Genomic DNA, 24,769 nt, shown 5'->3' on the forward strand with positions numbered 1-24,769 from the left:
CAACACAATCCCATCAAGATGGCATGTACCAATGCCATTTTACTAGTCCAAGTGATCAATTTCAGCTCACAATTGATAGCTCTGATAGGTCTAAGAGTCAAAGAGATCACACAAACAAGACAAGTATCTGCTAATACTAACTGATAGAATCAAAAAGGGAGAGAAAGATCCAACATGGGAAGTGGGATACACAGCAGACTCATAGAATGGCAGATGTCCTAAACAACACTCTGGCCTCAGAATCAGCCCTCAAGGCATTCGGATCTGGCGGAAGAGCCCATGAGAGTATAGCAGGCATGGAAAGCCAAGATATCATGGAAAAAAAAAAAAAAAAGACCTAAATGAATGATCTCTGTGAGTGAGATCCCAGTGGAAAGAATGGGGCCATCAAAGAAGGAGGTACCCTTCTCCGAAGGGAGGAGAGAACTTCCACTTTGACTATGACCCTATCGGAATAAGATCAAAGTCAGCGAACTCTAAAGGCTTCCATAGCCCTGGCAACTCATGACTAGAGCCTAGGGAGATTACTGACGCCATGAACAGGAGTGTCAAATTGTTAAATCAGCAACAGGAGTCACTGTGTACTTACATCCCATGTGGGATCTGTCCCTAATGTGTCGTCTAAAGCGAAGTGATGCTATAACTAGTACTGAAACAGTATTTTTATACTTTGCGTTTCTGTGTGGGCACAAACTGATGAGGTCTTTACTAATTACATACTGAAGTGATCTTCTGTATATAAAGAGAATTGGAAATGAAAAAAAAAAAAAAACAACCTGGTGTTAAAATGGAAATGGCATAGAAAATTAATTAATTTGAAAAAAAATTATGTAGGATCTCTGTCTTTAATGTGCTGTACATTGCTATTTAATGCTATAATTAGTAATCCAATGTAGTTTTTTCACTTTATGTTGCTATATGGGCAAAATGTTGAAATCTTTACCTAATATATACTAAACTGATCTTCTGTATACAAAGAGAATTGAAAATGAATCTTTACATGAATGGAAGGGGAAAGGGAGCGGGAAAGGGGAGGGTTGCGGGCGGGAGGGAAGTTATGGGAGGGGGGAAGCCATTGTAACCCATAAGCTATACTTTGGAAATTTATATTCATTAAATAAAAGTTTAATAAAAAAAAGAAATATAAAGAGTTTTATACTTGGAGATAATTGGGTATTAATCACAGGCTTGGGGTTATGAACCCTCCATTAGCTTGTCACTGGCTCATGTTAATCACCTAGAATTAAGTGCTTTCAGGTAAAAGCTGTCATTTGTACTATTTAAGTATTTTTTGACCCTCTGCCTACTGAACATGTGATATGATTATTCTTCATGACAAGTTTAGGTTTAGTGGAGCCATCTGATCTATTCTGGTCAATGAGTGTGAGCAGAAGAGTACAACTCACTTCTGGGCCAGAGAAAGGGGGTGGAAAGCAAAATTCTGCAGCTATATTATCACTGTAATAGGAATATGAGTCACTCTCACTTAATCTCCTTGATCCTTGTGCCTATGTTTCCTACTTGTGGAGGACACAGCATCATAGAAAGGATTTTGATGCACTGTATATGAGACCCTATACCCACTAAGGAAGAACAGAATCCCATTTCAAGATGCTGTCTCCCAGATGGCACTGTAACTGAGTCTTCAGTAAGCCCGTCACTTCCAGGTTATAAAATATATGATAAGAAAAACTGATTCCATGTGCATGAGCCCATGATAATTTCCTTCGATGTGAGTTATATTCCTTGGCAAAAGTGGATTGTCATCATGGTAATTAAAACACTCTGAATCCGTGGGGTGGTAGTGGTGGCAGAAACAGTATTGGCAATGCAGGCAAATTCACCTCCAGAATGTGTCTATTTCAGTGAGGATGAATCTCTATTCCATTCTATTCTAGTCCATGAAGGGAGACATCCCACCTAATCAAGCTGCCATGAGACCGTTGACATGGACCTCACACCTCAGGAATGATTCGGCATTGAGAGATAAATGTTAACTGTGCTGTTGGCACATTGGGTGCATGACAGCAGTACTAGCCAGGAGAACTTTGGTGAAAAGATTTCCATGCTGCTGAGCTCATGCACAGACTCCACTCCAGCCACTATAGCCATTGGTTCACAGACCTAGTAAGGAAGGAATTGATGACAGGGAGAAAGGTTGACTGACAGCCCAGAAGGCACAATTTGTCCGCTTAATCATTAAGAAGCTCCTGTATAGTAGTTGTACTCTGATGGGCACTTCACAGTCATGGATACCTGAGTCTGTGACCATTCTGAAATGTCTATCCATATACTTGACTAACTTCCCTTTTCACCAGTCATCCCAAACTATTCCTTCTAAGTCCTTGATCATCCAACAAAATCATTTGCAACCGCCTATGAATTAATTATGGGCCTGTATGACCAAATGTCACATTTTAAGTTCTGACCAATGAGGAGAGTTTCCTTTACCCCTGCCCTTCAGGTTTACCCTTGAGTGGGCCCATTCAGATGCAGCTGCCCACTTTCAGGTGGGGCTTGCAAATGGGGAATACACTCAAGGGTTTTCTTTCTCAGTCAACTGGTGGTAAGGAGGTTCTCAGAATGCCATTTTAAGCCTTTAAAAAAGATTTACTTATTCATTGAAGGGCAGAGTTACACAGAGAGAGAGGGAGGGAGGGATAGATAGATAGGGAAAGAAAGAAAGAAAGAAAGAAAGAAAGAAAGAAAGAAAGAAAGAAAGAAAGAAAGAAAGAAAGAAAGAAAGAAAGAAAGGAAGGAAGGAAGGAAGGAAGGAAGGAAGGAAGAAGAGAGAGAGAAAGAAGGGAGGGAGGGAGGGAGGGAGGGAGGGAGGGAGGGAGGGAGGGAGGGAGGGAGACATCTTCCATCTACTGGTTCACTCCCCACATGGCTGCAATGGCCAGACATGACCTGATCTGAAGCCAGGAGCCAGGAACTTCTTCTAGGTTTCCCATGTGGATTTAGCAGCCGAAGTGCTTGGGCCATCCTCCACTGCCTTCCCAGGCCACCAGCAGGGAGCTGGATCAGAAGTGGGGCAGCTGGGACTCGAACCAGCACCCATATGTGATGCTGGCACTGCAGGCAGTAGCTTTATCTGCTGCACCAGAGTAGCAACCCCCGGAATGCCAACTTTGCAGGTTTAGTTGGAGCAATTCCTGGCAATATTCTGTATTGTTCAGAGTCTATTCAAGAGACAGGAGCCATCTAGTCATTTGAACAGGTAAAGTTTTATATAAACATTATTAACAGGGATTTAGAATAACGAGAGAGTTAAAAGTTCTATCAAATATACCAACAGCAGATATAAAGTGTGATCATCCCCTTAGTGCTAAGATAAGTACCCAAAGACAAGTCCACCTTTGCCAGGCCTGAAATCTTGTTGTCATTGGAAATACCATTTTGACTCCTGAATAGTGGAGAAGTCAATTAGGTATTTCACTGGTGGGACATGCTGGAAATATGACCTCTGGGAAGTGCTGGACCACAGAACTTGCTGGGTGCCAGGAAAAGCTGTTGCCTGTTGGACACTGTCAGGACCAGACACTTGAGGGGTTCTCTCTCAGAGTCTGGTGCAGAGTCAGCACTGGCCAGCTGTGCAAGACAGAGGTCATGCAAAGCCTGGATCCTAGTGCCCCTGCTGTGTATCCATGCTGGGGACTAAAGAAAAGGTAGAGGGGGTACAGCCGCATGGCCGGGGGCAGGCCCACAAATCTGTCCTTAGACTGTGTCCCCACAGGACATTTTCACAGTGAGTTGATCACCAAAGAAAGCTGTGCATTTCAGACTCTCTCACTGAGCAGTTGAGAAAAAAAGAGCTCCAGAGACCACACCAGCAAGAGGAAGAAGACAACCTTCCTCCAGGATCTCTCTAGGTTCTTTACTCACAAGGTCTAACATTTACCAAATGGTAAAGACGAAGTATTCACAAGGTTCATTTCCACTCTCATAAAGCAGACGACAAGAATCAACTTAGAGCTAAGAGGGAAACATTGAACAGTTAGCGTAATGTCTATATTTTTCATTTCTCAACTTTTTAAATAGCATCTTGGAGTTTTAAAAATGCATTTAATATATTTTTGTATATTTTTTCCTTATGTAAAGTTCTTTGAGGCTGTCCTTTTTTTCTAATAGCTTTGTATGATGCTTCTGTAATGGTTGATTCTTTCCTTGGAAGTTTTTAGGTTTGAATTGTGATCTCATCTGCAGTATGGCATTACCTGTACCAACTTCTTCAGAATTGTGCTAAGAAAGAGATTATTTGTTTGATGATGTCAAGGATCCCAGATTATCAATAATTCAGAAACTGTCACTTCCCAGTTCAGGGTTAGGACTTAGGCAGGTGTCTTTCCTGCATGAAGCCCAGGGAGACCCAGGAGTGTTTTGTTACTGACTGAATATTTTACAAGTTTATATTTCTACTATATCTTCAAGAAGTTCAAACTCAAACGTTTATTAAGACCCATTCTACCTTGTGGGCAGAGTATCCACTTAATTCCCTTGCTTTCACTGGAGGTCAGTTTGTTTCCTGTCCTTAGAAGTCAACTGCTTTGTTGCAAGCTCAGCCATAAAGATTCTTTCTTTTAAGACTTATATATTTGAAACTCAGAGTTAGAGAAAGAGAGGATATATTCCATCCACTGGTTCACCCTCCAGATGGCTGTAATGGCCAGCGCTGGGCCAGGCTGAAGCCAGGAGCCAGGAGTTTCACCTGGGCCTCCCATGTAGGTGGCAAGGGTCCAAGTATTTGGGCCCTCTTCTGCTGCTTTTCACAGGCTACTAACAGGGAGCTGGATTGGAAGTGGAACAGCCAGAAAATGAACAGGTACTCATATGGGATGCCAGCATTGCTGTCTCTGGCTTTACCTGCTATACCATAATGCTGGCCCCGTGAATTTAGATTCTTATTACAGTTTTTCAGGATTTGTGGTGGAAGGATTATAGCATTATCTTTTCTGATAATTTTCAAGAACTGAGAAACTCCAAATATTTTTATAGATTTCCTTTTCTTTCTTTCTTTTTTTTTTTGACAGGCAGAGTGGACAGTGAGAAAGAGAGACAGAGAGAAAGGTCTTCCTTTGCCGTTGGTTCACCTCCCAGTGGCCACTGCGGTCGGTGTGCTGGTGCACCGTGCTGATCCGAAGCCAGGAGCCAGGTGCTTCTCCTGGTCTCCCATGGGGTGCAGGGCCCAAGGACTTGGGCCATCCTCCACTGCACTCCCGGGCCACAGCAGAGAGCTGGCCTGGAAGAGGGGCAACCGGGACAGAATACGGCGCCACGACCGGGACTAGAACCCGATGTGCCGGCGCCGCAGGCGGAGGATTAGCCTATTGAGCCGCGGCGCCGGCCAAGATTTCCTTTTCTATTTTCAGAGCCAAAGTATATAGCATTCTGTTCACTGAGCAATAAATCACTCACCACTTACTACTTACCTTGGGTAAGATATCATGCTTCTCTGTTCATCATCAGTTTTTGTCTGCAAAATGGGGATGGTAGTCACAGCAACTATATTACAGGATGCCTGTGAGGATTAAATAAAAACAGCCTTTTCTTATTTTCTATGGGAACTATGTGAAGAAAGGTTATCAATATTGGACAGCCAAAATCATAGACTGTAGTAGGGATCAATCTTTGTCTTTCTCTTTCTTTCCTGACCAGCATCAGTATGGACTTTCTGCTTAGAAAATTCTCTGCACTAGGAGTCTTCACGAGACTTGGCCACTTGACCAAGCAGACATATCCTCCACTTTTCTTTTTGTAATTTTTAAAAATTTATCTACTTAAGAGGCTTAGAGAGGTGTTGACGCTATGGTGCAGCACCATATGGGTGCTGGTTCGAGTCCTGGCTGCTCCACTTCCAATCCAGATCCCTGGTAATGCACCTGGGAAAGCAGCAGAGGATGCCCAAGTCCTTGGGCTCCTGCACGCTTGTAGGAGACCCCAAGGAAGCTCCTGGCTCCTGGATTCAGATTGGCTCAGCTCTGTCCATTGTGTCTATTTAGGGAGTAAACCAGCAGATGGAAGACATCTCTCTCTGTCTCTACCTCTCTCTGTAATTCTGTTGTTCAAATAAATAAAATAAATCTTAAAAAAAAAGAAAGAGGCTGAGACAGTAATTGTCATCTACTGGTTTACTCCCCACATACACTGGCTGGGGCTGGGCCAGGCAGGAAACTCCATCCAGGTCTTTCATGTAGTTGGCAGGAACCCAATTACCTTAACCATCACTGCTGCCTCCTAGGGTCTGCACTAGCAGGAAGCTGGACTCAGGAGCTGGAGCTGAGCTTTGAACCCAGAACTACAATATGGGATCTGAGCATCTTACCTGTAAGCTAAAGATCCACCCTTCCTCTGGGATTTTGAATCTACATCTAACAACACAGAGAAATGGAACTGTGGGGACTTTTTTTGTGGCAGCAACAGCAGGTGAGTTTCTCAGAGGCAGCTATGGTACTGGAGTCAGGGCTAACACCTGAAATGTGGTGCCACAGCTGTCAATGGCAGTATGTGAAGGTGGTGTGGCATCCAATAACAGGCGATGGTGGCCCCAAAGCCTGTACCATTGGTTCTGTGGCACGGTTTTGCCTGTGAGCTGAACTGTGCAGCTCTGGCTTGGTTTGGCCACTTTCTGGTCTTGTTTGTTCTTTATGCTTCCTGGGAATTCTGTGAGTCATAGTATCATTAAGAATTTCCTGGTTTACACTGCAATTAGGAGATCTTGAATCTGCCTCACTAGCCGGAAGGAACTTAGAGAGGAAAAACAGTGTCTCAATAACTTGTATTCCTTAAAAGCCTTAGTAGAGACTATTTGAGTGCATACATTTGATACTGTGGTTTATCAGTACATATTGTGATCTTTGACCTATAAATCTTATTGTCTACTAAGGGATGTAAGACATATATGAAACAAACCCAATCTGTAACACAGACTAAATCTAAATGTTGAATTGGGAACCAATTGTCATTTGGCAAATCTTTCTGAAAGAGATGGGACAGACCGGTAGGGAACCAGAGGGGTCAGGAACAAGTGTGGATGTTCTTTGGCCAATGACTAACCTGACTGCAAGGTGGGGTCCTGAAGCCAAGGAGAGGTACTTTTGAATGGTTAAGTGGTTGTATATTATTAAGACCATGTCCTCGGATCAGAAATGAAGGTATTTTCTACTTCCCCAAATAGGGCTTTCTTACATATATTCTTTAATTTTTTAGAAAAGTTTAGACAGGGCTTATGGAGGAGACGGGATGGAGAGCAGTAAATGAGAAAACCTGATGTTTTAAAAATACTCCACTTTGCATTCGACCTTCCACTGTTTTTGGAATTCACTTATTTTTGTTTAAATAACAATGTTGCAACTGAAAAATTATAGCTGTGCACTGGCAGAGCAAGGGCTGAAGATCATTTTCCCCAGCAGCGTCCAGCCCTGCTGGCTGCTCTTGGCTCTTAAGAACATTCTTGCTCATCAACTTCAGGAAGACTTCCTGGAGTAAAGACGCCTTTGAAAGTGGCCGAAGGCAGTTTTTAGATCTCATCTTCCTTTGTTTGATAGTGAAATGACCGCGGGCCTGCTACTGGGTTTACAATCGATCACAAAATGAGGTTTTCATGTTTGTTATTTTTACATTAGGCGAACAGGGACAGACTCGAAAATCACCACCAAGAAGGAAGGCAACCATTAACCACAGGAAACACAGATTTTTAAAATTTTTTTCCTCTCCGCCTGCCAGCCTCGCCGTGGATCCCGCGAAGCGGACGCTTTGCTCGGTGGCCTGTTTCCCAGAGCCCGCCGCCGCGGCCACAGTCGGCTGGGATAGTGCGGGCCGCCCGTCTCTTACCTCCCAGGGGCGGTCGGCCTTCTCCCAAGCCGCGCCGGCAGCCCCACCGTCCCCGCCCTACCCTGCCGCCAGCTTCGGCCCGCGGCCACCCTTCCCGGCCGGGCGCTGGCCCCGGCAGTTCCGCGTCTGCGCAGCGGGCGAGGGGCTGGAGCGGGGCCGGCCGGGGAGGCGCAGGCTGCGCGGGAGCCAATGGGCACGCTCGGGGGTGCCGGGCTGGCGGCGGCGGCGGCGGCCGGGCGCGCACTCTCGGGATGGAGGGCGAGCGCCGGGCATCTCAGGCGCGCTCCTCGGGCCTCCCGGCCGGGGGCGCCGACGGGGGGAGCCCGGGGGGCGGCGCCCCCTTCGCGGGCAGCAGCGGCTCCTCCGCCCTGCTGCAGTCTGAGGTGCTGGATCTGGACGAGGACGAGGACGACCTGGAGGTGTTCAGCAAGGTGAGGGCGGCGGCGGCGCGTCCCGGGAAAGTTCCGAGGCAACTCCGCGAGTTGCCCCCGCTGCGCTGGCGGCTGCCTCCCGCGCGCCCGCGTTCCCAGCGCGGAGGCTCGGGGCTGGAGGTGGGTGCGGCCAACCCCAGGCTGTGCGACCCCTCCGGGACTCTGTCCCCGCACCCGGGGCTGCGTCCCCGCAGGGCTCCCTGCTGTAGCCGCTCCCTTTTCCGCACTTTGACCTTCCGCTCCGCAGGGCCGTGCCTCCGTGGAGTGTGCAAAGTTGTGATTTGTTTTCCTCTGCGCTTCGCTGCCACGGACATCTCCTCTCGGCAGTACCCGTACCCCGGAGGCTGGCGGCCCGAAACTGCCCTCGCCCTTACCAGCTTCTTTTCGGGCGCGGCCAGCCCTGGACTCCAGGAGAGAGATCAGCCGAGCGAAGAGACATTATTTTGATTTCGTGTGGCTGGTTGTGGATTGGAGACTTGGGTGACACCCGAGGCGCGTCCACAGTCCAGCGGGAATGGGTGCGAGGCCATCCCCCCAATAGGAGGCGGCGGCTGGAAGAAGGCTCATAGGAAGCCCCTGGGCTGCTCAGCCCAGGACTTTGCAGATGGTCTCTGAGGCCACCAAGCCCACAGCCAGCGCTTTCGTTTTGTTTTCCCTTTCCCTTTCCCGCTGGAAGTCTAGTACCACATGCCCTTCCAAGCTTGTGGTAGACTTGCAGGGAAATTGACTTTTTTTTTGTAGAATTTTGGTGTGGGTAGACTGATGGTTGTAATTTCTTAAAGACTTTTGGAAAAGAAAAATGTCAGTGGGGTGGTTGGCTGAAACTCCAGAGTCTCCAGACGCTGCTTGAAGAAGACTTGAGTTCCGCTCAGAATCTTGTTATGAAGAAGGCTGTGCAATATAGTCAGATGCTACCTGAGATGTTGGGTATAGCAACCTCCATACCTCACAGCTGCCCTGGCTATGGGAGAGCCAACCCAAGTAAGACAAGGAGCACACATATGCTCACTCCCAAAGGAATGTGTGGAATTTATGTTTTTTTAGGGAATAAATGGAATGGTAGGCCCAGTCCTAGTCTAGATATCAGGGTGTCTGTCTCCTGATTTTTTAGTTTATTTACATCATAAAATAATGCAATTATTTTATATTGGTTGTAAAAGGTTAACACTGTCTTACATTTCACATATCCTTTATGTTCAGGTCTGGGACAATTGGGCAGTTGGTTGATTTCTTCTTTTCTTCACATTGCCTTTTAAGTCTGTGGATCTTAGTTCATGGCTATGCATTGGGAAACTGGCAACAGTGTGTGTGTGTGTGCTGGGGGGTGTAGAGTGCTGGGAGTGGCAGTTTTGTATCAGAATCATCTGGAATTGTTTTAACCCTAACCCAATGGGTGGTCTCTTTTAAGAGTCCCAGCCAGCTCTTGAGAATTACTGTGTTAGTGAGGTCAGAGGTGGGTATGGGCAAAGCTGATGAAATTTAAGCTTCCAACTCTTCTTTCCCCCGGGCCTCTGGCAATGTTTGGAGTTGCTGGAGTTGTGGCTGTTTTAGGTGGAATGGACAAGCCAGGTTGCAATGAGGAGCACTTATGATAAATTACCTAAAGCTGCCTCAGAATAGGAAATCTAGATCTGCATGGTCATGTTCATCTATTGAGATTTCTAAGTAAAATTTGGTTTTTCTGCCAAATTTTGTATTCTTTTTAAAAGAGAGCTTCAGGCTAGTACATCTGGATCTACCTTGCTTGTTCATGTTGTATAACTTAAACTGGCCATGTAGATTGAGCTAAGGGCATAATATTGTTTAAAGTTTGGAAAGGTCACTGTACTTGAGAAACTTTAAAACTGACCATCTACTTATGTTACAGTAAGTTAAGAATTTCAGCCATAAACCATCGTTAGGCAAGCAAATGCAAGGCAGTCTCCATTTGCCTACTCTTTCCTCTTCCCACTTTTTAGCCTGCTTTTCTCTAGAAGTCTGCTGCGGTCATTCCACCCAAGGATGTTAATTAACAATTGTTTACTAGCAGACTGTTGCTGTCCTCAAGTACTTTAACATCCACCACTTTCATATTCAATTTTCAGTTCTCATTTGTAGCCTCCTTATTCCCTTAGATGGAGTGGGTACCGTCAGCCCACGGGCCATGTAAGGCCTGCAGAATCCTTTGGTCAGGCCCTGTCAAGGCAACCATAGGTGGGAGTCAAAATTCAACTAGTCTATAGCAGGCTGATTTTTAAAAAATTTATATTTATTCATTTAATTGAAAGGCAGAGAAAGAGAGAGAGAGAGAGATCTTGCATGCGTTGTTTCACTCCCCAAATGGCTAAAGCAGTCAGGACTGGACCAGGCCAAAGCCAGGAGCCAGCAGCTTCTTCTAGGTCTCCCACGGGAGTTCAGGGACCTAAGGACTTAGGCCGTCTTCCATGGCTTTCCCAGGCTCATGAGCAGGGAGCTTGATAGGAAGTGAAGCAACTAGGACCTGAACCAGTACCATATGGGATGCTGGCACAGCAGACAGAGGCTTAACCTGCTATGCTAAGGAGCTGGCCCCAATAGCAGGGTCACTTTTAAGTCGATAATTTTGCATGGCCTGTGAATGATACGAATATCAAAATGGCCCCAGGCATAAAAAACATTCCCTGCTCCTCTCTTAGATGATTTGTAAAAGTATTCCTGTTGCCCTCCTCCAGACTTTTTTAAAGAATATGAACTTTGCTTTATTATTCCTTTTCTTCCTACAATACATTAGAAAAACATGCTTTTATATAATATGTTGTGCTATGTGTTCTTAGAAAAACATGTAAGATTCAATTCTGGCTATCACAATCTGGTAATTTAGGGGAGAAGACATTCCAGAAGTCTAAATGGCACTAGAAGTGAAGATGAATGGAAGGTGTAACCAAATGGTGTTTTGAGTTTGCAAATAGTCCACTGAGGAGAAAATGATGTCAAACTCCGGAGACCATCAGGAATGCAGATGCTATTGATTTGAAAGAGTAAGTGTAGATGTTGGAAGGGAGGAGAAGATGACTGGTGATACAGAAACAATAAAACACATGAAGAGAAAAAAAGATATAAATAGTGGTAATATTAAAGACTTGTGTAAGAACTAGGCCAAAATGAAATGAGGCTTACAAAAATTTAACTAGAGAAAAAGAGCCAGTTTCATTATACTTCAAGGAAAACATTTTCCTTTTGGGGAAAATAATATATCAAGATAACACGCATTGCTTTATTTTTATTATACACTGTAATGTGTAGCAAAAGCAGCAGTTGAAACACAGCTTACCTACATAGATCACAATGGGCACTGTCATGCTTTCCTGGTGCTCAGTAAAGGGTAGCTCCTGTTATTGGTCTCTTTAAAGGTCCTGTGGACCATAAAGTGAGATTTCGGTTATCAGGGACTTTATGCATGTAATCTTCCTCATCACAACTGCTCAACTTTGAGCTGTCTTGGAATGTAGGACTGCTGCACACAAAATAGAGATAGGTAAATACCCTTTTTCAAAATTTTTTTAAATGATTTTATTTATTTATCTGAGAGGTAGAGTTACAGACAGAGTGAGGGAGAGACAGAGAAAAAGGTCCTCTATCTGCTGGTTCACTCTCCAAATGGCCACAACAACCACAGCTGAGCCAATCCAAAGCCAGGGATCAAGAGTTTCTTCCAGATCTCTCAGGCGGGTGCAGGGACCCAAGGACTTGGGCCATCTTCTACTGCTTTTCCAGGCCATAGCAGAGAGCTGGATCAGAAGAGTATCAGGGTCTCGAACCAGAACCCATATGGGATTCCAGCACCGCAGGTGGAGGCTTATCCCACTATGCCACAGCGCACTGGCCCCAAATATCCTTTTTTTAAAATAATGGACACAAAAAGGAATTTCTGGGCAGTATAGACCAGCAGGCTTAATTTCAATCTCCAGCAAACCCACAAGGTGAATTATTCAGTCTTTTGTTTATAAATACTTGAAAGAAGTGATCAGGGGCAAGTGTTCTTGTGCAATGGGTTAAGCCACTTCTTCCAGTGCCTGCATCCCACATGAGCACCAGTTTGTGCTCTGCTTCCAATCGAACTCCCTGCTAATGCGCCTGGGAAAGCAGCAGAAGACAGCCAACTGTTTGGGTCCCTGCTACCCACATGGAAGACCTGGATGGAATTCTAGGCTCCTGGCTTCGGCCTGGCCTGGCCCCATCCATTGGCCCAGCTTTTAGGAGAGTGAACCAGTGGATGGAAGATATCTCCCTCTCTCTCCATTTCTCCCCTTCTCTCTCTAACTGCTTTCAAAGATTAGAAACAGACATACATACACAGAAAGAGAGAGCTCCCATTCTTTGATTCAGTTGCTTGCAAATGTATGCCAAAAACTGGGGCTGGGCCATGCCAAAGGAGGAACTGGGAACTCAGTCCAAGGCTCCCACATTGGATGCAAGGACCCAACCACTGGAACTGTCACCTGCAGCTTCCTAAGGTGTGCATTAGCAGGAAGCTGGAATATGGAGAAAAGCTGAGACTTGAACCCAGGCTCCCTGATATGGGATGCAGCCATCTTTGCTGGTAATTTAAACTATAGGACAGTTGTGAGCCCCAAGATTTTTGTTTTTGAAGATTTATTTATTTGAAAGGCAGGATTACAAAGAGAGGGAGAGACGGAGACAGAGAGAAAGAGATAGAGCTATCTTTCATCTGCTGATTCACTCCCCAAGTTGCGGCAATGGCTGGGACTGGGCTAGGCTGATGCCAGGAGTCTGGAACTCTATCCCAGTCTCCATGTGGGTGGCAGGGGCCCAAGCATTTGGGCCATCTTCTGCTACCTTCCCAGGCCCGTTAGCAGGGAGCTGGGTCAGAAGCATCACAGCCAGGACTTGAACCAGGGAACATATGGGATGCCTGTGTGCGGACACCTGCCCTCAAGGTTGTTTTATAGTAAATGAGGAATAAACAACAGGCATGTTTATTTGAGGAGGGTTTTGAAAAAAAATCGTTCATAAAATTGTAGAAATTGCTATTTACAGTTATAATTGTTGAGAAATCTAGCATACATGTACCCATACATGCATGTGTGTGTGTGTCTGTGTGTGTGTGTGTGTGTATGTGTATAGGCAGTCATCCTCTGTATCTGTAGGTTCTGTATGTGACCTCCACCAAGCACAGATTGGAAATGTTTTAAAAAATTGCATTTGTACAGAGCATGTACAGACTTTTTTCTTGTCACTTTTCCCTAAAAATATAGTAACAACTATTGCCTTTGATATGGTGTTAGTTATTATAAGTAATTTAGGAATAACTTAAACTATTCAGTAGGATTTCTGGAGGTTATCTGCCAGTGCTGTGCCATTTTACATAAGGGATTTGAGCATGGGGGTGGGAAGAGGGGTGCTGAAACCAAATCCCTGCCCCTCCACATTGCTACCCACACCCACAGATATCTGTGTGTGTGTGATATCTGTCAATCTGGAAATTCTAAATCGTGATACAGAGACATCATTGCACTATTCAACAGTTCAGTAAAAGTGCTTAGAAGCTACTGAAAACCCTTTTAAGTCTTCACATTTATTCTTTGAGCAGTTTAGTCTCTACTTAGTTTCAGTTGTGTCCTGTATCAGTCATTGCCCTGGTAAAAATCAGAATTCTCTCTAATGGTCTAATTGACAAGTTATTTAGGGACTATTTATTAATCACTGGCGGAGTTCACAAACAAAAAGGGGTACTGAGGCACTTAGAGTCTTATCTCAACAAAAGCCATAGGTATCCCTAGCTCTAAAGGGACAGGAAATGGAATTAGTTTGGCCTGAATCCAGAGAGAAGTGGAGGTGTGGAGGAGGGGCCGCTTGCAAAGGAATAGATTTACAGAGAGATGTAGACAGTGTGTGTTCTTTCAGCTTATCTCTCTTGCCATTGGATCTCCCACCCCCACTGGATGACCTGCTAAAGAGATGTCATCTGTAAGGGGTAACTTCCTGGGGCAAAGAATAGCTAGACGGGAGATGATAGTACAAATGTGTGGAGAATAGCTTTGAATAAAGATGGCCACTCAGTGTCTCCCATTCCACATGCTTTTCTATATGTCAACTACCTGCTGTCAAGAAATGAGGCCTGTGCTCCTTTCCTCAAAAATTGGTAGGAGTGTGATGACTCTGATGTGTAATGAGGTAAGAAAGAAACAGAAATCACAAAGCCAGTCCCCTCTGACCCTACCACGTATCCATCGGACCACAGGCTGCTTTACCAAATCTATTAGGAAGCAAGGGCTGTCCAGACTCTAATTGCAAAAGACCACTACTGGCCTGCTAGGGACTTTTCCAGCTCACATGCATGTCCAGAATAGCCCAGTATGATATTTGGCCTTCTTGGAGGTGGGGGGGGGGGTGCTGGTATTGAGCAGCAGCACCATTTTGATCATGTTATATCAAAAGAAGCACCAGCACCTTCGAGGAGCACCAAGTTAGATGCAAACCAAAGTGCCATGTGTTCAGGGTGTTGAGCCAGAGATTGATGAGGGTGTGGCCACACCTCTCCAATCTAGTATTCCACTCTTTTCAGCTGTCTTCTGAGAACCAGTCAGTGGAGCATCGTCCCACTGTGTGGTCCCCCAAGTGCTGGAGCATAAGCCCCCAGTAAACCTTGGCTAGCATAAGCTTTGACTGCTGCTCAGCTTCCGAGAACATCAAGTCAGCAACAATAGGGAATGGTGGAAGTGGTGCTGTGCAGCTTCATAAAAGCCCAGTGCAGGTTCCTCTTTGTCCGGTGGGAACACTGTGCTTTTCTTTGGAGTTACTGTGTAAGAAATGCAGTGAAAGGCCTCCATGCTGTGAGGAAGCCCGGATTACATTGAAACCAAATGCTCCTGTCAGCAGCCCCAGCTCTAAATGCCAGGCAGCGTCCAGTATTAAGTAGCATGCTTGCCTGTGAAGGTGTTTCTACAGATTCATCCCCATCATGCAGGTGTGTTCAGCCTTGAATCTTCTCGGAGAAGACCTCACATGCAAGGATAATGAAAGAGAGATGAGAAGCCCTTGCTGAGTGCTGGGTGCATGCCTGGCTGATAAACCAGTAAGCATCATGAGATATAAAACCATAAAATTGTTTTATACCAGTAAATTTGGGGATGGTTTGGTACATAACCATGGTAACTGTAATGATAGCTGGTAGTCTGTAAAACATTAGCAGCCTGAGGACTAAATTATATATGTATATATATATATATATATATATATATATATATTCCTATTTTTCTAGAGCCTACATTGTGATTCTGGACCAGTGGACCTTTCCATTTTGATGGTTAAAACAAATGAAACCAATTTAACAAAGAAAATAGAAGTGGGAATTTGGCCTAGCAGTTAAGATGCTGGTTAAAATGTCCACATCATGTATCAGAGTGTCTGGATTTGAGTCCCAGCATTGCTCTTGCTCACAGATTCCTGCTAATGCAGACACTGGGAGGCAGCAGGGGATGGCTCGAGTAGCTGGGTCCCTGCCACTCACATGGGAGACCTGGATTGAGTTTCTGGCCCAGCCCTGGACACTGGGGGCATTTGGGAAGTGAACAAGCGGATGGGAGACTTTCTTGTCTGTCTCTTCAACTTTGTGCTTCTCAAATACTACTACTACTACTACTACTACTAAGAAAATAGAGCCAGTCTTTGACTGTTTATATTATACAACATGAAATTCTATTCTCTGTCATCATAGTCTTCTTATGTGTTACTTTTGTACATTTGGTAGGGAGGGCAGAGACAAAACATAGGTAATTTAAGTAGAAAGAAGATAAAATATCCTCAAGTTATTTTTTTTAGTTAACATGTATGAAAAACAGTAAAATGAATACAAATAAGTAAGCTTCAAAATCAATTTAGGGAAACTTTATTTAGGGCCATTTCTTTTTTCCTAAAGATTTATTTATTTAATTATTTGAAAGGCAGAGCAGAAAAAGGAGAGAGAAGAGAAAGAGAGAGAAAGAGAAAGAGAGGGAGTGAAAGAGAATATCCTATGTGCTGATTTAGTTTCCAAACGATCGCAGTAGCAAGGGCTGGGCCAGGCTGAAGCCAGGATCCTGGAACTCCATCCTGGTCTCTCATGCGAGTAGCTGAGGTGCAAGCATTTGAGCTGTCATCTGTGGCTTTCCCAGGCATGTAAGCAGAGAGCTGGATTGGAAGCATAGCAGCCAGGACTTGAGCTGCTAATATGATAACGGATGCCAGTGTCATAAGCAGTGGCTTAACCTGGTGTTCCACAACGTTGCGAATTTCCTACTGGTTTTCAGTGACAGATCAGTATGCACTAATGACATGAGATTGAATCTAAACAAACACTATATTTTCATGATCCTATGGATTATTAATTATTATGTCATCTGGACTGCCCATGCCACTTTGGAAGATCTAGTCCACCCTCTGTGTTTTAAAAGAGGAGTTAGTAGTCTGTGTCAGAAAATGGCAAAGGAATATTATCCTACCTTTGATGCTAGAGCCTGTCTGTTCTTTGGAATGCTGTGTTGAGATGGAGCCAGAGGTTTGTCTGGGCTTTACAGAAAGAGGGCTGGAATCCATTAACGTTGCCTTCCATTGGCACAAAAAACAGCAACAGTCTTTTTTTTTTTTTTTTAAGATTTATTTATTTATTTGAAAGGCAGAGTTACAGAGAGGCAGAGGCAGAGAGGGAGAGAAAAGTCTTCCATCTGCTGGTTCACTCCTCACACGGCAACGATGGCTGGAGTTGCACCAATCCAAAGCCAGGAGCTTCCTCAGGGCCCCTCACACAGATGCAGGGACCCAAGGACTTGGGCTGCCTTCTCTTGTTTTCCCAGGCCATAGCAGAAAGCTGAATTGGAAGTGGAATAGCCGGGATGTGAACTGGCACCCATATGGGATGCCGGCACCATACCACAGCGCCCGCCCCACAGCAACAGTCTTGCCACACATTTACTGTCAGGAAGAAGAATGAACAAAGGTGTTTCACTGATGATATATACGTATGGTAGCCATGGCTCTGAGGAAATTTTGAGTAAATACAAAGTGATTTGCCTTGCAAAAGGCTTGGATTAATTATTTTAACCACTCTTAATGAAAGTTATTTTGGTCTAGGTAGATTAAATGGTTCTAGCTTTGAAGGACAAAACTAGGACGATGGTACCAAAAAGATATACAGAAGATTGTGTTAAAGCAGGAATTTCTAGTTGAGAGTTTCAAAATGAAAGGTATTACCTAGCACAGTCATGAATGCTGTCACTACGAATGTTCTAGCATAAACTGGATGAGGGTGTGGCAGTTGAATTATTGTTTTCCACTATTAAGAGACTGTTCAAATGAAATTGTTAACTTGCTACATTTAACCATAACAGTGGAAATTCCTAATTAGATGATCCTACTCAATCCTTCAACTAAATTTCCAAACTGAACTATGTTCTTCTGTTCTCTAATTTTTGTGTTTCTATTCCCAATCCTATTGTCTTTTCTACTTAATTTTTTAATAGTGTAACAATGCCCTAGGTGTGCAGGGTACTCACTTTCCATATCTGTCCATATATCTAAAAGGTCCTCATAGTCTTAACTTCTTGGAATTTCTGAAATTAGTACCTTTCTGTTCCCACTGCTCCTTCAGGGTAGTTATGTGGTTACCTCTAATAACCATTAAAAAGAGCCTCTACCACATCTCACTTCTAATCTTCTGCGGCTAGTCTATCCCAAATGCCAGTAGCACCGTTTCTAGAACCAACAGACCTGATCTTTTTCTCACATTGTGCCATTCAAGACTGTGATCAGGCTGTGCACTGGCTCTTGTCCCTTCTCCCTGACTACTCTGTTCTCTAGACCCTTCCTACTCGTATTATGATCTATGAATCTTTTGCATCCTCTGGGAGCCAGTTAGAAATGCAGTCTCAGAACCCTCTCTAAACCCAAAGACTCGGCATCTGAATTTCAACAAGATTGACTGGTAAGTGATTGGATTGTACTTTATAATTTGAAAAAAATTGATCTAAAGAAACAGATCCTGAAACACTGATCTAAATTGGTTCAATTGCCAGTACATGAGCTGACTATTTATTTTTCTGCTTCTGTGCTATTACTGTTGGGTCAAGAAAACAATCCTTACTATTATTTATGGCCCCATGTAAAAGTACCTCTTCCCTAAGAACCTTCTTCATTCCTAGAAAGAACTAATTTCTTTTGCGTCTGTACATAGAAATGATAGTGTTTTGAATACTTAATAGGTTCTAGATTGTAAATACATATTTATTTCTCTTTTTAAGACCTTCTTTGCTTATCTGTTACCAATAGATTAACTTATTAAAGGTAGGAAATTAGGGTCCTAAATATTTCTTGAATATTTAGAATGTATTTATGTTAATGAATGACAGGGCCTCTGGCTTATTCCAGATTTATAGTCCTAATTATCATAGTAATTTCCCAATGATCTGTTTTCAGTAAATTCAGTTTGCATTGTATTTTCCTATCAGGATGCTATGCTAAATATAATTCAAACAAATTGGTCTTAATCAATGGTGAATAATGTTATTGCTGGATGACACAGAGCTGTGTTGAGCTTCAATCTTGAAAAAGATTTCCTATTTATTATATATTAGAAGAAATCAACACAAAGCCTACAAAACCTAAGCAGATCACTCAGGAGTCTCTTTTACTTGGAGAAATGCATCTTTTTATGCTAATAGCACCTGTTGCAGTCAGCCAGCTTTGGTACTAGCAATGAAAAGGAACTCTGGCAGCAAAGGAGAGAAATAGTGAATTTTAAGTAGCTCACAAAAGAGATTTAAAGATCCATCATGCCTATAATGTAGGTGCAAAGAGACACGTACCAGAAAAACTACAGCTGATGTTGCATTTGGAAAGGAGATTAGATGTTGTAAAACTCCTCTAAACCAAAAATTCATGGAAACCTATTGGAAAAGGAATTATGGTTCTAAATGCAGAGGTAACAGTAGCTTTCTTGCTTGCTTGCTTGATCAGTGGCATGAGGGAAATTATTGGAAATATTTTGGGAAATGATGTCAGAAGACTCTAGATTTAAACTTAATGTACTCCATGAAGTGTATTTTATTCTATGAGGGGTTTTTTTTTTTTTTAAGATTTATTTATTTATTTGAAAGGCAGAGTAACAGAGAGAGTGAGGGAGCGACAGAAAGATATCTTCCATCTGCTGGTCCGTTCTTCAAATGGCCACAACCGCTAAGGATAGGCCTAGCCAAAGTCAGGAGCCTGGAAATCCATCCAGGTTCCCCACATGGGTGTCAGGGTTCCACGTACATGGGCCGTCTTCCACTGGTTCTCCGGTGCATTTGCAGGCAGCTTGGTCAGAAGAAAAGGAGCCAGAACTTGAACTGGCACTCTGATTTGGGATGCTGTGCCACAAGGTCAGCCCTGATTCTGTCTGTTTTAAAAGGAGTGTTTGATTAACTCTGGCACAGAGTTCTGCGTCATGTTGGGATAATACAATAATACCTGTAGTACTAATGAAACGGACAATAAACATTATTAGCAGGTACATAAAATCAGTAAAACACGCTTGTAACTAGAACAGAAGCTTACATGAGCAGTTTTTAAAATTAAATCGTAATTTTTTGACTTTAACAAATGCTTTTATATGACATGCTTTATAAAATAAATGCTTTATTGAGGTATATTTTATATACCATAACATTCAGTCATTTTAGGTGGATGATTTTTTAAGTAAATTAGTTGAGTGGTACAACCATCACTGTAAACCAGTTTTAAACACTCTCATATCCCGTAGTAAGATCTATCATGCTTGTTTACAGTTAATCCCTGTTTTCACTCCCAACTATGGAAAACCACTTATCCACTATTTTCTCTCTGCAAAGATTTGCCTCTCTGGGTTCTTTCATGTGAATGTGATGTCTGGCTTTTGTGTCTGGTTTCTTTCATTTGGCATAATCTTTTTTGAATTATATTTTTGTTGTAATTGTATGTCCTATTTTGGATTTTACATGGAATGTTGTTTTCAAATGTAAAACAAGATTTAATCGTTTAAAATGAAATATAGTGAATAGAAATTCTGTTCAAAATTCAAATGAAAGTTTCATTATGTGTGCTCAGAAACAAAAGGCAAATTCTTAGTATATGAATCTTTTAAACTGGGGAAAAATCTCTTAATTGTCCACGTAGTATGAAGGTACTTCAAAAAGTTCATGCAAGATGGGATTGAAAGATAAGTTTAACTGGGTTTGAAAAATTCTTGAGATACATGTATATAGGAGTCTTCAAAAAATTCATGAAAATTCATATTATGGAACAACTATTCATATAGTTCAAAGTTTTTTTTTTTTGCATCAAAAGAAACTAACTTTTTAAATCAGTTTTTCCATGAACTTGCACAATGAGTCATCTGACAGGAAAAAGAAGGATCACTGGGAACAGTCATACCACCCCTGACAGTAGACTTGTGGCAAAGTTATTTGGCATATGGGATCTTTCTGAATAAAGAAAATAAAATTTTAGAAATAGAATGTTAAACATGAAGCAGAACATTTTCCTCTGGGCAAGAAATTGTCTCAGTATAATTGACATATATATAGAACCACAGTTTTACAATTGATTACCTACAGTTGGGTCTAAATAGTTTGAATATACTGTGCCACAGATGTCTCTTTTGGATTTTCAGGTACAGCATTCATTTCTCATAGAATCTCTGTTGTAGCCATTCATTTCCTTTCTGGTCCTTGAACATTCTAAGTGCTTTCTTGTCTTGGGTCCTGTTGTCCCTCTGACTGGACTCTTCTTCCCTTAGTGTTTTACATAACTGTCTCCTTCTCTTTTTATCTCCCTGAAGGATCCTTTTCAGATAGTGTTCTTGCAGCTCCATGTCTCAACTCTCACCCCAGCAAACTACTTCAGTTTCCCTGGAATGTAACCCTCTTATTTATCAACACTTATTCTTATCTTTAATGTGGAATTATGTGTATTTGTATGTTTATTATCTATGCACTCCCTCTCCTACCCAGCTAAAATGAGAGCAGGAACTCTGCCAATCTTGGCCCCTGTTGTAGCCACAGTTCAGGTCCCAACACACGATCCAGTGAGCATTTGTTAAATAGAATAAAATGACCCACCAGGTGTTTTTCTGTGTGCATGAGAGTCTTGGCTATATAAATGAAGAGATAAGTGATTTGGGGAGAATTTTTATCATCCCTATACCACAAGCTTATTTCTGGAAAATACAAATGAAAATCATGCTTATTTTCATCAGGTTGTTGAGAGGATTAAATGCAATAATGCGCGCACAGGTACTGGCACTTAGAAAATTGTCGGTGGTTGCTATTGTGGCCTTCAGAGGACCACAGAAATATCAATGTCCCTGTTTTTAAGGAGCTTATTCTTACTTACAGGAAGATTTTGTGATAATATACTATTAACCCAGATGAGGCTATCTATACAACTCCTATAATTAGTTAATTATGAGAAGTATAGAAATGCCTTCCAGAGTGACAGGAGGATCCATGGAAATAAAATTTAGGATGTAGGGTGCTTTTAATCTGAAATAATTAAAGCATATGTTTTTCAACATCTATTGAGAGCGATGCCAAAATTCTGGCATTGTTTCTTAAATGCTGTTGTATGTGAATCACTACATGTATTGTCTGCAGGCAATTTGAAATTACTAATGGATAAGAATAAGGTTATTTCTCAAAAAGTCCAGAAAAATACGTATTATTAAAAACCTATGCATTGATTTCAATTTCATTTGTACCAAAATAGAGTTATCTTTTAATTTAATTTTGGGTTTGGGTTTGGTACATCTGTTCTAATCTTCTACTTTTTTTCTACTATCTGTAAATGTATTAGTTCTCCTCAGAAATGCTTGTAAATTTGTTGTTGGGGCTGGAGATGTTGGCCACTTGGTCATTCCCCCAGGGAGTCAATGTAAAGACATACTTTAGTCAGGGAGATTGGTTTTAGTTGACTGTGGACCAGGATCCATTTTAACTAGGCCTATTAACTGTCACTAGGCTTTGCATCTTAGAAACCATTTGTGATTATTTTTCCTGAGTTGAATCTGTGTTGTTTTTTGTCCATAGAATATGCTCAACTTCTTCAGAAGTATTTTTCCTGGCTTCTTCTGCATCTAGGTAGTCAACAGTGAATCCACAATTGATATTGTGTGGAATAGGTATGTTCAGTACCCCAAACTGGCTTCATTGCACTGTGAGAAGTAGTTCATCGTGTGTGGATTTACCATTCATGACTGTACATGTCATTGACATGGAGTCAGTATGCTGCTGCTGGGACATGTGTGTGACCTGTCTCAGTGTGTTGTAGGATGCACTTACTGAGGCAGCCTCACCTCACTTTCAGCCTTAGCATTTAGTTGTTCTTTATTTATCTTGCCTTATATATGCAGTATTCCTTACTGAGATGATTGAGAATATGATTTGTATGGGTGTGTGTGCATGTGTGTGTGGCGAAAAAACTGCAGAAGAAATGCAAATGCTGAAAATCTGGAACTTAACTTTTTTCTACCTTCCAATCGCTAAGAGAACTTTGTTTTTATTCCTAAGTTTTGTGGTAAAACTGTAAAAGAAAGTTAAAGAACACTTTTTAGTAGTGCTATATCCTTAAATCTACCTTTTAAAAAAAACTCCAAAATGCTTTTTTATTATCAAATAATCTTATGCATATAAATGAATATTGGTCCTTATAAATTATATTGCTATTTATGTAAATGGTATAGTGTAAAGCAGAGATAGACAACAGTCCGTGAGCCAAATCTGGCTGTACTTTTTTGTTCTAAATATAGTGCTTTTTAAAATTTGAGGCAGAGTCACAGACAGAGAGAGGGAGAGACAGAGAGAGAGGTCTTCCATCTGCTGGTTCACTCCCCAGATGGCCATAATGGCCAGAGCTGAGCTGATCTGAAGCCAGGATCCAGGAACCTCCCTAGGGCCTCCCACAAGGGTGCAGGGTCTCAAGCACCTGAGCCATCCTCCACTACCCTCCCAGGCCACAAGCAGAGAGCTGGATTGGAAGAGGAACCGCGGGGACACAAACTGGTACCCACCTGGAAAGCCCATGCCACAGGAGGAGGCCTAGATGACCATGCCACAGCGCTGGCCCCTAAATCTCGTATTATTAGAAGACAACCACATCCATTCCTTGATGTATTGTCTGTGATTGCTTTTGCACTCTAGTGGCCAACTTGAGAAGTTGTGACAGAAACCAGATGGCTCATAACACCCCAATGCTTTCTTCTCCTTAAACTTCTGTGATCCAGAGTGCCTCTCACCTCTCCAAGAGATTGCCAGTGAGAACATGGAACCTCAGAGACGTGACCACGTTCACTCAGCTGAGAAATGTCTCAAGTGGGCTTAGCTTTTGTTTTTCCTTGACCTCAGAGACTTGTTCGTTTTAATATACCTGTTTTTAATTCTTCGGGAAGGAAAGATTGTCAAATAAGATCAGGCGAAGCATTTCTGTGGTATAGACATTTGTATGGTATAAGTGTGTGCACAAAATCTGAGGAAGTACAGCACTCATGGTAATGGTTAGAAAAAACCAAGAATCAGAAGAATGGATAAAGAAGTCAGGGTATACGTGAGCCAGAGTCTGTGTACTATACAGCAGGAGAAATTGAGTCAAATAAGCTTAGAATGGTATGTACCCCTTAACACAACATAACAGAGACTGGCTTTTTCCTCAGTCACATTTTCCACAGTATTCCACAGGCAGCCTTTCTCATCTTTTATTATTATTATAAGCAGGCAGATTGGAAGGATTTGTAAACCAAAACACAGCTGGTAAGTCTAAATTTAGGCCTATCAAGATGAGTGTCCCTCTTCACAACATGGTTTCTCTAACTCCTTCCACTTTAAGTTGCTTTTTTACCAGATGTCTCTTGGTGTGAGAGTTTCCTGTATATCAGCAATTTTATTTGCATGGCCTTTTCATGCCAGTGTTCTGATTTCTCACACTTCTCACTTTGATTTTTTTTTTCTCTCTTGACTTGTAAAAAGAAAATAGCTGTTTGTGCACAGATGGTGGATGTGATTTAGTATTATCAGAAAAATTCATGTTATATTTATGAGAAGTTCATGAGTAGCATTTTAGTGAGGGACATTAGCAAAGGACTCCTCTTCGAGAGGTCGTAGCTTCCCTGTTAACCTGTTTCTTTGGCTGATATCTCCAGAGCATTTAAATACTGGCAAACTATTCTTTGTTTAGCATTTCAACTATGCATTTTGTTTGTGATAGAACTTTGCAACCATGTGATAGTGTTAAATGAGGGAGGCAACAACCTCTTCCAGAAATTTCTGGAATAGAATATTGACCTGTGAAAAATAGGATGAATAGAACCATGATGAAATAGTGTAGCCATGATTTCCTCTGCCCACCCTTGCTTCCCTCTTCAGGTTGTGACTGTGTGTGCCTTTGGTGCAGCCAAGTGGGATTAGTCTGCTCCAGCCGCCGGAGCAGAGGACCTCCAGCAAGGTATCCTCCACACTCAGTGCTGGACAGAAGCTGTCTGCCTTGAAGGT

General features: G+C 42.6%; 1 protein-coding gene and 1 long non-coding RNA gene across 5 annotated transcripts in view; one reads left to right on the forward strand and one right to left on the reverse strand.

Annotated features, from left to right (window-relative positions):
* Positions 1-7,920, reverse strand: part of LOC133760860 (uncharacterized) — a 102,927-nt gene extending 95,007 nt beyond the window's left edge. For both annotated transcript variants that reach the window (XR_009866014.1, XR_009866015.1), the window contains exons 1-2: positions 7,831-7,920; positions 5,430-5,518 (exon numbers count right to left, since the gene is read on the reverse strand). This is a non-coding gene — a long non-coding RNA (uncharacterized LOC133760860). The remainder of the gene's footprint in view (positions 1-5,429; positions 5,519-7,830) is intronic.
* Positions 7,921-8,049: 129 nt separating this feature from the next.
* SNX7 (sorting nexin 7) overlaps positions 8,050-24,769 on the forward strand; it is a 148,977-nt gene continuing 132,257 nt past the window's right edge. For all 3 annotated transcript variants that reach the window (XM_062191805.1, XM_062191803.1, XM_062191804.1), the window contains exon 1: positions 8,050-8,261. In XM_062191805.1, the coding sequence (XP_062047789.1) occupies positions 8,082-8,261 (180 nt within the window). In that variant the 5' untranslated portion in view covers positions 8,050-8,081. The remainder of the gene's footprint in view (positions 8,262-24,769) is intronic.

The sequence above is a fragment of the Lepus europaeus genome, chromosome 5 (genome assembly GCF_033115175.1).
Source record: "Lepus europaeus isolate LE1 chromosome 5, mLepTim1.pri, whole genome shotgun sequence".
NCBI classification, from domain to species: Eukaryota; Metazoa; Chordata; class Mammalia; order Lagomorpha; family Leporidae; genus Lepus; species Lepus europaeus.